Source organism: Stegodyphus dumicola, chromosome 3 (assembly GCF_044657685.1).
Source record: "Stegodyphus dumicola isolate Sdum_Otavi_A_Nest chromosome 3, ASM4465768v1".
NCBI lineage: Eukaryota > Metazoa > Arthropoda > Arachnida > Araneae > Eresidae > Stegodyphus > Stegodyphus dumicola.
This window is the reverse complement of record NC_140770.1, coordinates 30721712-30737829: the sequence shown is the minus strand read 5'-3', so window position 1 is coordinate 30737829 and position 16118 is coordinate 30721712. Positions and strand designations below refer to the sequence as shown.

The following is a 16118-nucleotide window of genomic DNA, read 5'->3' as shown; positions in this document are numbered from 1 at the left end:
GTAATAATACATAAACTAATTATCCTACAAATGCATTGCAAAACTCATAACAATAAAACAATAATATGAATTAAATTAAAAGATTTCCAGTAAAAAGTGAAAATCAATTTAACCAAAATAGAAACTAAACAAAATCTATTCATCCAAATTAACAGGGGTTAAACCATTACACACATTACATAGATAACTCTTTTTAGAAATTAAGAAAGAAATAAACGTCTGAAACATTGTTAGATAAATGTATGCATTACAAGACATTTACATATAATAGCTGGCCACCCAAAATGCAACACCTGTGGAAGTATCCAATAGGCTTGGAATTTACATTCATGCAAACGATTAGCACTGTAGTGTATATGCAAATCATGCACACCAATCGATTAGTACTGCAGCACATATGCAAATCATGCACACCAGTAATTCCAACTAGATGTACTAAAAAAAAAGGAGAATAATAGGATCTTTTAAATACTAGAATTGTAGATTCTTTGCATGCCTGATTAAAAAAAAAAAAAAAAAGCAGTCGTTAAGCAAGTTCTTGAGTTTGACAAGAGAAAACTGTGGCTTATAGAGACCATAAAAAAAAAAAAAAAAAAAAAAAAAAAAGGTTTTTTCACATTGAATGAAATCAAGCCACAAACACGCACAAATAAAATTGATGAATGCAGGGAAGATTGACCAACCAGTGGGAAGGACTGCACGTGCATGTTGTATACATGGCAATATCAAATCACATAGCAACATCAGTAACCCGAGTGTAAGAATTAGGATCTGTTGTACAACGTGTGTCAGCGTGTAGCATTTCACATTATCCGCATAGGATGGGAATCTCTTCAAGACACCGATTATTATGATTACATGCTGCAGCTACATTAAATACCAGACAAGAATGAATGAATGGACATGAATGAATTAAACTGTCTTTTCAGACAAATCTCAATTTTACCTACACTACCATAAAAGTTCTATCCGAGTTTGGCGTATTGACAGACATCATAACCCCTGTGCAATGCACTGCCCAACCAATTCATCACCTGAGTTATGGTTTGGAGTACCATTAGATTTTATTCTCACAGTTGCTTAAAGCACATTGCCAGCTCATATAACAGTCATTATTACATCTCTGATTTTTTGGAGCCTGTTGTTCTGCCTTATCTTCAAGTCTTGTTTGCAAGTTTCAACAAGACAATGAATGCATAACCACACATGACCCACAATGCCCAAAAGTTCTTCATTGCTACCAGGTTGAATTGTAGCCTTGTGTCTTATCCTTTCTCCCAATATGTCAATTACATAACACATTTGATCGATGATTGAAAAACATGTGGTTCATCATACAACACTCAGGGCTACATCAGATGAATTTTAGAAACACATGAAGACACCATTGACTGACACATTCTAAGTACACATCCACAGCCTCTTTCCTTCAGTGATGAGACACATCTCAGCACTTACTAACAGCCATGGCAGTTACACAAAATACCAATTTCTGTGTATTCCACAAGTCTAACAGGATGGTAATTTTAATCAATTTACCATTACTCTACATTATTTCCCCAGTAAAATATGCTTTAATATCTTTTGTTCTTCAAAGTGTTGCATTTTGGATAGCTAACAGTGTATGCTACAGAACTATTCATAGTTCTGTGAAGTATTTAAACTAGTCATATCAATTACATGAAGGATCACTGCAATTCCTATGTCAAGAGAAGAAGCCACTCTTCAAATACACTAATGAATATATTACGCTCAACTGTAATGGCTTCTGTGGTTTACTGACAGAACAATACAGTATTCAGTAAAAAAGCAATATGATGTTCAATAAATATGAGCAACCAATTCATGCTTGAAAAAACACAAAAAACCTCATATGTTTTTATCATGGCTGCCTGTGCACAGATCATCAGGAGGGAAGTGTGACTTTTCCTCATATAAGTTTTTCAAATGTACCGTATTTGTGCCTCTATTCCTTGCTCAGCAATAGGATTTTTGCAAAAATACCACTGATAAAAGATAAAAGAGGGTTAAAAGATTTTGTGGGAAAATTCTAGTATACTGTACATCCTAACATGATTTTGAAAATTGTCGCCAACACCAAAGTGACCCGTTTTCCACTTGTCATAAATGTCCGGTTTATGACAAGTTGCTCATAATAATGTTGTCAAATCCTGTGTATACTGTATACTGGAATTGAACCGACTTTGTTTTATATGAGAATGGAAAGGCATTTTATTTGTTCAACATGCACTGCACATGCGCATGCGAATCTCTCGATTTTCGATGTTACTGGAAACCAGAGTTGTTGAAAACTTGCTTTTCTAAAAGACAATCTGATTGTAACTGTGAAAACTGGCTCTATATCAGCTACCTGAATGATGCTCATGGGATACATAATTCGTGAAGAAAAGTGATTCACTTCCAATATTGGTTAAAAATCGCTTTTGGGCAGGAATGCTGTATGAAATTCCAACTTTTCCACATTTTGATTAAAATATTTAAATTCCCTGATTTTCCCCGGACGTTTTTAGTCAATTTCCGAATTCCCTGACTTTTTCAGGTTAGCGTGGCAACCCTGTGTCAATTAAAAAAAAATTCTACAACTTTAATTCCCTGTTATATCTGATATATACTTTTCATATAATTGTTAAGGGAATTTGTCTCAAGAAAAATTTTACCTTTTTATCATTCAGATATAAACAAGCAAAAGCCAGTCGATCTTGAACAGCAATACGACTTTCATTCTGAAAAAAGAACAGTAGATACAGAAAAAATATGTACTCCAAAAGAAGTTTAATTCTTTTATGAATTAGAAAATAAGGAAATAAATAAATATTTTTATATCTTTAAATGCTAAATATCAACATCATATGAAATTTATAACTCCATTTCTATTTAATGGTACTGCAAATATTTTCAGAATGTTATAACAGGGGTTGTCAGTTTTTAAGATGAGAAAATCTATAAATATTTCAGCAGTTCTTTCTTTTTACTGAATATATTCTTTAATGCATTTTCCAAAAAATAATTGACTGGGAGTTGACATTAAACTTTAAAAATTACCCTAGATTTTAACAGTATTCTTTTTTCTTATTATAGAAAATTTGCACGTTTGAGTATTTACTGTATTCTGAGGTTTTAATTTACAAAATTTATTAGAGATTTTATTAAAGAATTCAATCATTATTAATCATTAGAATTTATTAAAGAATAAGTCCAAGATTTTATGCTCAATGTTATGACATTTTACATACACTTTACTTTGTACTTCTTCTTATGAGCTCTTCTTTTATGAAAAATAATGAAAAGTATTTAAAATAAAAGTAAGAAGCTATAATTCTACTTTCAGTATCACTTTACAGCTGAATTACTGATGGCTATGCCTATACAATGCTTTTATATTGTACATTGTTTGGAAGAAGTTTTTGATAACAAAAAGTAACATTAATAGATAGAGTGAATGTTAAATTAAGTAGTACAGAAAGGAAATATTGTAACTATATACATCTGCACAGATGGCATATAAAGAAGAGACTAAATTTTTCTTTCATATGGTATACTTGCAGAGGCATCAAGTTTTTTTTTTTTTTTTTAAAGTAGAAGTCATGAAAAATGTGCAATGCTCTCGCCGGGTCTTGAACCCTGGACCTCTCAAATATGTGCCACGTGTGCTGTCATTACACCATGAAGGTATGCTGGAATGAGGTAGAAAATACCTTATATACTCTCTCTTTCAAGGGTAACGGGGATTAGGGGACCCAATCACCAAATCCTGGTGGTGTCAAACTGATGTCCACCACCTTTTAATTCAGGCACCACTGTAGAGTCATTAGGTTATTTTGAAGCAGAAGAGGAGAAAAATGTGCAATGCCCTTGCCACGATGCAAACCCTGGACCTATCGAATATGTACCAAATGTGCTATAATTACACCATGAAAGAAGTTGGAAGGAGGGAAAAGTACCTTACATACTCACAAAAATTAAGATTACATGACAGCTAAAAATACTTAAATGTCTATATAGTTACAATATTTATAACAAACATACTACTTGTTTACTAATTGAAGTGATACTATATTAATGATACATTTATCTTAGTGTTACTTTAAGAATGTTACAAATTAAAATTTAATAATAATATTGATTAATGCAGTCAATGAACTCATTAAAATGATCACTTGTTATAACAACTATCCCATTATAATAATTACTGCAAGATGTCCTGAACTGATATGAGTATAATAAATCCATTATCATTATAGCAGCCATTTATTGTAACACCCCTTCTCTCTAGCATGCCAGAGGTCATTACGAAGATATAATAGTTATTTTGTTTAAATTTTCCAAATCAAACCCATTTTAATTTTCATCATTTGGAAATTAATAAATTTCAAAGTATATTTTTATGGTGTTTGTGTAATGAAATATAAAAAGGCAAAATCTATTTAGACCTCTCTTATAAGATTTTATATATTTCCCTATTTATTACATAAATTGATTTAAGCCTACTTTGCTTCTGTATAAAGAAACACTGCTTAAATATCATTAAACTACCATACTATTCCTTTGAAAAATCAGCAGTTTCAACTACAATGAATTCCTGCATTGTGAGTCTCAAATGGAAAAAAAAAAAAAAAAAAGTAATAATAAGGGGAAGGGGGGGGGAGAAATAGGGAATGGAAGAAAAACTGAAGTTTAAAATATATACAGATAATTATTTTATAGTAAAGCACATGATAATCATGCAGATCATGATTGTTCCTTCAAAGTTTCAAATTTTGCAACTTAAGATTTTGATTTCAGACTACTAATCTAGCAATATGTAGTGGATTATCTGATCCTGAATATACTCCTGCATGCATAAAAATCATGTGTTACTCACGAGAAGTTTCAGATCGCCTTTTTCAAAAGGTTCCTTGTAGGTTTTAAAATTCTTTATAGTAGCACATCAGATATCAGAATTGATAATTATATGTAAGATATGCATTCTAATTTCTGATTGCTTCATAATTCAAATTTTTAAGAAGAATAAAATTTAGAAACTAACCAAAATTTCTTCATAGCTATCTTTCTCTGTAGTAAGGAAAGCAAACATTGCTCTGAGATGAGGGTCAGATAACTGAGATTTGAGAGAACTACTAATTTCTCTCCACAATGCTGACTTATCTTCTGTGTAACCAGCTAATGCCATAGCTATGGCATTTAAATCAGTTGAACCTATATTAAAATAATAAACATTTCAAAATGTTAATTATTTGAATAAGTTACTTTATAAAAATATAACATAAAAATGAAAATAATTATCTTATAAAATGAAAATAATAAAATATCTTATATTCATTCGTAGTAGTTCATGTTATTATCAACATGAACTACTACGAATGAATATAAGATAAAATAACATGAAGTGCCAATGTAAAAAAATTATGAAAACAAGATCAAAGGTTTTGAACTATATATTCGAAACTATAAATATGTCTATTCCTCACACACCATATACTTTCCCCCTACCCCAAATAAAATTTAAGTATGCATTATACCACATGCCAGTGCTTTGATATATTGTCATCTTATTTATATAAATTTATGATAAAGACTGATGCATGCAGCATATGCTAGCAAACATATTTTTATTTACAGGAAAAATAAAAACTTCATAATAATGCAAGACGTAAGCACATAACTGTTATAACAAAGCCACAGATACCACTGTTGACATACACATTTCAGAAAATATGTGCTTCAGTAGTAACAATCTTCACGATGTCATTTACATTTTTATATATTGTTTCGAACACTATTATTGTTAATTATTACTGTATTTATAACTACTGAGCATGTCTTAAGCATGTTTAAACTAAAACACAAGCAAAAATGATAGCTAGAATTTAGCACTTAGAAAATGATCTAAATATTTTATTATTCATCTTTAAAACGCATTATATAAATATAAAATTGATACTCTCTGTAAATTCAAATTCCAAAAATTAGTAAAGTACTGTGTCTAGAGATCAAATTTGAAGACTTTATTATTAATTACACACCAATATAACTTTTTCTACACTCTATTCTACATATTTGCTATACTACATCTTTAAAAATAATACATGGCATATTTTTCACATTTTAATGCCAAAATGGTTAAGCAGATAAACCTGATGGTCATGGTAACAATTTTTTTAGACCAAGAAGGTATTATTTTTATTGATTCCCCCCCCTCCAAGTGCCTCATTAATTCTACACACTGTGAAACGGCAACAGACCTTGCATACTTAAAATGTCAGGAGATCTGCTCCTTAATAAGACATAACTACTCCATAGTGACTTTTCTTTTTGCCGAAAATACACAGTTTTTTGCAGAACTTTGGAAAATAACTAATAATATATTCTACAGTCTAGACCTTGCACTCTTTTTTTTAACATCATTGAGAGAATTTCTGGATTCCAAACAAATGCAAACAGATGGCAGCACCCTACAAACTGTCACTAACTAGTTCAGTGGATGGGACAAGATGTAATCAATGAAGGGTTGTGAAGTCCATTTACTAATCTGAGAAATGTTTATAAGTCAGGAAGATTAGGCAAAGAGGCAATTGGTGTTATATTCACATTGTAATAAGAAAAGTAATGAATTTTTATTTCCCCATAAAATGATTTTTACTTTAAAAATTGCCCTAGCATAAAACAGAGATTGATTTCATATTTAACCACTATATATATATATATATATATATATATATATATGATATCATTACCAAATTTCAAAGTTTATTCAACATTTTTTTTTTCAAAGCATATCTAACTAATACACACAGAATGGTTAAATATCGGGAGAAAGAGATTATTTTAAGAGTTAGTAATTTTTCAATTAAACCTTGCTAAAATTTTATTAAAACTACAAAGAATAATAAAAAATAAATATATAAATGCAAGTCAAAGATATCTATCATATTTACTATATCCGATTTTGATACATCTAGGTATTTGATATGGGTCTGTGACACTTAGCCGACGGGACACTTAACCGACAGGGACACTTAGTCGACACGGACACTTAGCCGACAGGTCATTTAGCCAACATGGACAGTTAGCCAACAAGACATTTAGCCAACAAGGACACTTAGCCGACAGGACATTTAGCTGACAGAACATTCAGCCGACACACAGAATTCCCCGTCAGGACATTTAGCTACAGGACAGTTAACTGTCTAAGACATTTAGTCAACAGGACACTAAGCCAACAGTGACGCTTAGCTGGCGCGTACCCAAAAATTATTTAAATTTACAATCAATTACAAAATTTCTCGACTTCTCCATAAGTTCAATATTTAAGTTCTTTTTTTCACTTATCATTAAAATTCAGTTTTCGATTCTTGAAGATCTCACACGCGCTTTTAATTATTGTGTTAATTTAGCATTGCTTGATATGTATCGTGCTGTTTGGTGTATATTGGCGAAATTGAAAAAGGTGCTGAAATTTCTTGTCAGGCAATATGAATTAAATTTCAAAAGGAAAAAGAATTTTTTTTTTAAGTACAGTGGTCACTTAATTACATTTTAATTTAGAAGCTTTACAGTTAATTTTTGAAGATCCCATTCTTCAAAAATTATCCATAAAGCTTCTTCATTTAATCAACTTTCACATCATTAATAATTTTTCTTGTTTACTTATAGATATTAATTTTCCAATCTCGCTTTTCCAAATGCTTTCAAATTTCTAATATATTTACGTTTCATTACTATTTTGCTCATCACATCATGTTACATTCCTTCCCTTAAAAAATCGTTTGTCTCTTCTCACTAATGAAATTTTCTTTCCCTCTCATAAAAAATCTGAATAATGCAATAAAAATTATTGTTATTCTTGAAGTATACTTTTTTATAGAAACATATGGTGGTGAGGGTTAGTTTAACAAATATATTTTATTTTGTTATTAAAAACAATTTAAAAAAGTGCATTTTTAAGACCAGCAAAGGTATAAATTATTTGTGACCTCTATAATTTGCAGATCATGCCACCATCCTTGAGATAAAAATTCTGTAACATTTTATTACCACGCTTCTCGCTTAAAATACTTACATAGGTTAATGTTTATAGCCCTAAACTAGTGCATAATGTTTAATGTAGAAGTAAAATATTCTTTAAGATTTTTTTTATTCATAATTGAAGCTGCAGAAAGAGGCGGCCACAAACAAAGTAGGGCGAAGCAAAGCGTCAGATCGTGAAAAGTCACCGGAACGTGATGCCATCTATCGACGCTAGATTTAACTAGATCACTCATGTAAATAGATAATATTATGTACGTTTTGAAAGTCACAATGTGTAATTTTCAATATAATATGTTATATTAATATTCTCAATACAGTCAAAAGTCGTTAATCCGGACTCGTCGGGACTTCGGCGATTCCGGATTATCGATTTTTCCGGATTATAGATTATCAGTTTAAATCTGGTAAAATGGCATGCAAAAATTATAAAATTAAAAATATGAAACCGTAATTTACAAAATAAAGAACAATTATGATCTAAAGGGTATCAAAATTTAAAAAAAAAGCTTAATATTTATTTGTTTACTTTATTAAACATTTCTTTCAATGTAAGTTGTTTAAGTTGCTTCGTTTTTTATGTGATAATACATTCTCTTTAATTCTATAAACAGACATAATTTCTTGTTTAGTTACAAAGTTCCGCTGTTCAAGTCCTATAATTGCTGTGTCGAGAATACCGACTAATTTGTCAAAATCATATCAAAGACGGAGTACATCGAGATGAAATACTACATTGAGTAAGCAATTATAAGCCAAATAAAATAAAAACATCTGCCCTTAAGATAAGGATAGTGCTGACAGATCAACTTCCAATTCATTGCACGCTGCTGCGGCGTTAAAGATAAACAAAGTTCAGATAAACAAACGTTAAAGTTTAGGTAAACAAAGGATATGCCTTTATCCATTTTTTGCAGCAATTCCGCTTTTTGTTTAATGGACTCCGAAAGATACTTTCGCTTTGTATATCCTTTACATATTAGTAAATATATATCGGAAATTCTATTTGACATAATCGAAAGTTCAAGCTTACTTTTATAAAATTGCTCTAACAGTCTGCAAAAAATAATAATCAGGATCCAATTCGAAGATTAAGGAACAACGCAATCTGCAACATTACCTGAAATAGATAATTAGATAATTTTAGCTTAGCTTATCCCGTCCATTATACATTAAACGCGCATTCGTAAACGTATTTTGCACACGCGCACACACAAATTCGCAGCGGTAAAAGTCTTACGCGGTAAAGTCAATGTGACGCATGCGCAGAAAGTTTGTAGCTTTGAGGTTCGGATTATAGATCATTCCGGATTATGGGTGTCCGAATTAACGAATTTTGACTGTATAACTTATTCGGTTAAACATCCCATCAGCTAACTGGTGTCGGTTAAGTGTCCTGACCACATGACTACACCACATGACTTCCTTGTACAGAATATTAAATAATACACAATTTTCCTGCATTTCATTTAAACATACTGAATTAACAGTCAACGAATTTTGAATTAAATCTACTTCATCGATAGCACATAAACCACAATAGAATATTTAAACTTCACTATATTTATATACCATAATGACACTTTGGTGCAAGGTTCACTTAACAGCGTTACATCTCATTCCTTTTATAACTAAGAGTGTGCAAGAATGATATCATCGGAAGAATTACCACAAGTACTATTCAAATATTACAATAAATCTAAAACAATGTAAAAAAGCAAGTTTTTCGCAGACGATTTAGCGTCACTTACCTAATGCGCATGCGCTACTCATTAATTCAGTTCTCACTTTGCGAAAAGGCAAAAATACATAATAATTCAAAATAGTCTCATTAAAAATTGAAAGATATAGAAAAACATAGAACACCCAAGTACAGTTAAAATGATTAAAAAAAATCTTTTTACAATTAAAATTACAGCTTTTACACAAAAACAAGCTAATAACTTAAATGATAATTCCAAAATGAATTAAGTATAATTTAATTCATAACAATAAAACAAGACATTACTTTTTTGTTGCGAAGTTTAGTTTCTCTAGATTGGTAACAAATCCACTATTCTGCTAAGTTTCAAATGTAATTAAATATGGCTGCTATGGTAATCAAAAATTAGGCTTAGCTGCCCTTAACCCCTTCGTGCTGACTGTCATGTCTACGTGCCAGCAACGAACACACTCAACTCCCGGCCGACACGCAGGCGTGCCAGAGCATTTTCCCATTTACTACCGACTGTCACGTATTTGTGACAGTATCCTGGAATGTTTTAGAAACTATAATTTCTGCCACAAGATGGCAGGTTTCAGATACATGTACATTAGACCTTCTACTCGAAATGAGAGAAGCATGACTAACATACACGTGTTTTTGATTATATAAACAAATGGGGAACTAAATGTTTCCGAATGGCGTGATTTATGACGTCTCTTTAAATTGCACTTTATTCGCATGTGGTAGTTGTTTATTGTAAGTAGAAGATTTATATGCGCTAAAGCGTTGAGTATTTCGGCTTACAGTTCAGTTTTTAGAAAATAATTAGATCTTGTTAGACATGAATTCTTTCTGTTTTTACCGTTGCAATGTAGAAGCGTCGAAAATGTTTAACAAAGCATGAAATAGCAGAAATGATGCAAAATATTTCAGATATTGATTCTGAAATTCTGTTATTCTGATATTGATTCTGAAAGATTAACTGAAAGATGTTTTCCAAAACTTTGTTCAGAAGAGACTGATAAGAAAATGAGACGACAATGCTTCGTTTGTTCACATTCCCGGAAAAATCCTCCAAAACGGCAAATGAGTTACTACGAGTGCAAGGAACGTAACGTAGGACTGTGTGTAGATCCCTGTTTTTAAATTTTTCATACGAAAAGAGAATTTTAAGTAATATATTTAGTTTTCAGATGAATGTTAAAAGTCATAAAATGGCGAGTAATTAAAATAAAATGTGTAAAATATGCATTTAAACAAGAAATAAAGTAATTAAAGTATATATATATAAATATCTATAAAGCATAAGCCGTTTAAATACTCTATAGAGCATTATTAAACAATGCGTTTATACTTCGGAAATTTCATGGATTTAAGGCTTAGTAGCAAAAAAGCCCCCGGCCCTGGAGAGACGCTCGCGTAAGACACTGCCGGCCTCCGTGATAAGCGCGCGTTTTCGCTACCCGGCTCGAAAGAGTTAAAAAACTTTCAAATTGTTGATAATTCGACAATTATTGCATGCAAATTAACTAAATGCATAAAAATTTTAATCAGAACATAATTAAAAAAATTTTAATCATTTTTATATATATTTATAAACTTTTGGTGTGCCCAGTTGCAATCTAAATGGGAGGTGCACATCTACATATTATAGCAGTCCTGTATATAAAATTTCAACATTATGAGGCTACTTGTTTTTGAGTTATGCAAGATACATGCGTACAGGCGCCATGAAAAAAACCTCTTCAGAATTAATTTTAAATCAGTTTTATAATTTGTTGGGGGGAAGAGTCCTTTATTCTGTCCTTACATACAGATGTCATGCAAAAACATCATTAAATTGCATTCGATAAAGGTCAAAATGGTTATTTTCGTTGAAATATGATACCCAAAATTTTTCACGATTACAATACTTCCTTTTTACTTCGTATAAGAAAATAAAAACACAGGTGTTTTTTTTTTTTTTTTTTTTTTTTTTTTTTTTTTTTTTTTTAATCAAAAAGTAGGTAGCACAAATTTTGTATAAATAAGTGGTAACTGTATATTGAAATTTTGAAGTATCATTAGTATTAAATAAATGACTTCTAATCTTGTACAAATGGATACGAAAATGAAATTTGGTATTATTCAATACTGTCTATAGGGCATTTTTATATAAATTAATTGTATAAAATACAATATAGTAATTTATATATCAATTACAAGCTTTTCTTAGAATGCTACAGTTTTTTTTTTGGCAACTCCATACATAAAAAATAATTTGCCATCATTTCCATCTCTTTAAATCCATTGAAAAATATATCAGACGAAATTTACTGTACCTTTATAATGTTTAGACAAAGCTCCTTTGCTAAGCATTTTAATAGCTCTTCTGATATCCAAGTTAAATACCGCGATTGCTGCTGCCCTTGTAAAATGACCATCGCTCTCTAATCTAAGGATAAGAAATTTAAAAAAGAAAAAATAGGGATACATAAAGGATATTTTTCCAACTAATTCACTGCATCAAGTTAATTTTTAAAACCACAAATATATTTAACTATTCACATTTACTTCCTTCATCTCATCTCTTGCATTATGTCTGAATCAATATGCATCACTTACATTTGGTTATGAAGCACAATTTATCTGAACACAAATAAACCTCACTTAATGTTGGAATAGATTTCAGAAATTTTCAACATGGATTGAAATATATTATAATATATTAAAAGCATACAAAATTTCTATTAAATTATACAAAATTTGTAACTTTAGATTTGGTATGCTATACTTATATCTAGGATTTTGTACTAGACAATAGTCATTCTGGTTTCCGGATTTATAACAGATCAGCAAATAAATATTTGAATTTTTTTTATGAAATTACTACTGACAACTGTGTAATACTTAAAATAATAATACTGTTGTGAATTTTATACTTGGATAGCTAATATTAGTAAGAATTATAATTAAAATTGTTTTATTTCACCGTGCAATGCACCACAAGATATATTCTAACAGAAAACTATGCCGGAAAAGTCAGAATACAGAAGCAAGTACATTTAACATTTAATAAATAGATATCTTGTAATTTATACTCCCATTGAAAAAAATGTTATTGCCTACTGTGTTACCTGTAACTATAAATCTATTCTTTTGCTTTCCAGAAATGTCGAGAAGCAAAGAAATTACTAGGACTCTCTCGTGACCGATAAAATGCTTTAAAAATCCAGAGATAAACATCTCAGCTCAGTTGTTTATTTACTGTTAATGCAATTTACTTAGTTCCACGCGAACTGAGATATCTGAATTAGTTTTCTCTTTCGTTTGAACTGCATTATATTTTAATGTTTTTAGTCATTTAAAGTATAACTACTGGTTATATTGCATGATATTTTGAACACTTGTATGAATATTTTGTATGAAGGTTCCAGCATTCTGTTATATTTTTTTAAATAAGAATAAATTTTGTGACCTTTTATCAGACTTGTGCAGTCAATCTATTATGAATCCATATGCACGGTTATATTGCGTGATATTTTGAACACTTGTACGAAAGTTCCAGCATTCTGTTATATTTTTTTAATAAGAACAAATTTTATTAATTTTCATCGGACTTGTACTGTCAATCTATTATGAACCCGTATGCATGCAACACTTTTTGATGTCAGAAGTGGGATTGAATACCACTAACAAGAGTGATTGCTGACAAGAGTTAAGACAGCTGACAGCAGCCTTTGCTGCATTTAAAGAAGAGATGAAGCTGTTAAAGTAGAGACAAGAGCTAGCGAAGAATCTGTTGAAGAGGAGATGAAGGCGGTCTAAGGAGATGGGAACTGGTCAAGAAAAGATTGAAGCACGTCAAGGGGAAATTAAAAAAAAAGAAAGAAATTACCTGCATAATAGAAAAGCTTTGGAAAACAGAATTGACAGGGTTGAAAACAGAGTTGGAGAAATTGAAGAAAGAATTTCTGCCGTTCAACAACAAATCAAACAATAAATTGATGACAGGATTTCTACAGTCGCCAAAGAAGTTGATACCTTAAAGAAATTTGTAACGGTGGCAGGGAGCAATACTGGCAGTTTAAAACATTTATACATGCCTGAAACGCTGTCTCACCTTGCCTTTTTGGAGTGCCCGAGAGAAACAAAGGAAATCCTGTCCCTGCAATACTTTATAGATGGCATATGGGATCCTGAAATACAGAAAGCTCTGAAAATGGCGAATGTGAAGGATTTAAAAAGTACTCTAGAGTATGCCATGTCCAGCAAGGAACTCATACTGTGATCACCACCCAATCTCAGCTGCTCAAGTCCAAAAGCCAGAGGATCAAGTCACTGCTTGTCTAGACCAGTGGTTCTCAAACTTTTGACTAACGCGTACCACTTAAATAAAAACTGAAAACCTTTAGTACCACCAATACATTTTACAATGATTATTTTTCAATGTCTAAATAGAAATATTTAAAAAAAATGAAAGCTTTCAGATTTTATATTATGCCCAAAGAAGGTTTTTTTAATGTTTCCTGTGTTACCTTTATTTATTAAATATCATGTTCTTCAACCATAAAATTCAATTCAACAGCAATATCACAAAATATTTAAAACAGCATACTTTCAGAATTTCTGATATACAGTCTTGCACACTGGAGATTAAAATGTTTTTTTTTCTTACAGTGTTGTCATTGCTTGCTTTGAAATTATTGAGTTTGTTAATAAAAAATATTCGTTAAAGTTTCTGCAAAATTTTAAATAGATAATAAAACAAATTTGAAATTCATTCAGCATGCACCCATCTTCGGTTGGAAGACTACGTTATTCAAAATTTGATGGCTCTAGGTACCATTGTTATTTCATAATGCAAGAAACATTCATGCAGATTCTTCATTATTTAATTTCTTTAAATACAATACACCGTGATAATATTTGGTTGCAACAGTTTGAAAAATGATTTGACGCAAAATGCCATTCTGAAATTAATAGCCCTGCTGGGCTAATGCCTTTTTGGGCTAAAAAATATTTGTTCAGTTGCACAACCTTTCAGCTATTTGAATTAAATATGCATACATAAAAAATTGGTTACCATTTTAATTATCAAAATTTAAGTTATAATACTTTAATTCTAAAATTAAGTGCAAAATTTGGAACAGTTTAAGAGAAATCCATTTCTTTACGTCTGGTTTTATTTCACTTAGTTTTAAGCGTAAATTAGAATCCACATTTTATTTTGTTCTGTATTTATTTTTTAAATATAACATGGAAGAAAATCCTTGTTCAAACAAATAGGTTTTGCAAAAGGGCAATAAACATTTAACAATTTTATTTGAAATGCCTTTAAATTATTTTTTCGGTTAACATGTCAACAGCATAAGCTAACTGAAATGTTTCATATATTGATTTTTACACCAACTCTTTTCCTGATGTAACTATTTGATTTCTATTTCCACTAATGCTTTTATGGCATTTAAAAAAGAGGTCAACATTCTGATCTCACAATTTTAACACTGAAATTTTATCTTATTATCCACATGATGAGATTAAAGCTAAGTTTGGGCTTTTCATGATTTAAGGTGACAGGATTTATTACAAAAACTGGAAAGTAGAGTGCATAGATTAACCTCTGCTTATAGTTAAATAATGTTTGTTTTGTTGGTTCTTTTGGGGTTTTACCACTTCATTAATGTAACTTGTCTTTTTTTTTATATTGTATGTTATATTCCATTTTTTATTCCGCTCACATTTTATGCTGTAGTTTAATTATTCAGCATTATAGGTAAATAATAATATTAAGATCTTCTAGGTCAAGGGTTCCAAGCAAGGTTGGTATACATCCTTGGGGGTTGATGAAATTTTAAAAAGGGTCAATAATGACCAGGGGATCGATAGTGGAATATGCACTGCCAATTGATTGGGATAATCAAGATCACATTCATTACAAAAAATTATTAATAAAATTTATAATTAATTATTTATTGATATAATACTACATCATATAGTAAGGTAGAAATCATATAAAATAAATATTAGGGGTAAAATATATAAAAATATTTAATGCATTTTAAAACCAATAATATATTTTTTAAAATATATACATTTCTTATGCAATAAGTACAATGTAAAAAATGTAAACCCCAGAAACACAAGATAACACAATCAAAATTCAAAGAAAGCAAAACTTTCTCAGAAGATATTGGTCTTAGATTGGTATAAAGTTCAATAATTAGAAGGGTACTGTAATAAGATAATTAAAAAAATGTAATGGTATTGTTCAATTCCAAAACATTGAAAATTCGAATGTGCCAGCATAGGTCACAGAACTGCTGAACTGTGATATACCCGATTTTGATACTATGATGCAAGAAGAATTGATTGCATTGAAGGAAGA

General features: G+C 30.6%; 1 protein-coding gene across 2 annotated transcripts in view; it reads right to left on the bottom strand.

The window, feature by feature from the left end:
• Window positions 1–16118, bottom strand: part of mio (GATOR complex protein mio) — a 111509-nt gene that overhangs the window by 13540 nt on the left and 81851 nt on the right. For both annotated transcript variants that reach the window (XM_085812696.1, XM_085812695.1), the window contains exons 19-21: window positions 12073–12185; window positions 5048–5217; window positions 2679–2744 (exon numbers count right to left, since the gene is read on the bottom strand). In XM_085812696.1, the coding sequence (XP_085668822.1) occupies window positions 2679–2744; window positions 5048–5217; window positions 12073–12185 (349 nt within the window). The remainder of the gene's footprint in view (window positions 1–2678; window positions 2745–5047; window positions 5218–12072; window positions 12186–16118) is intronic.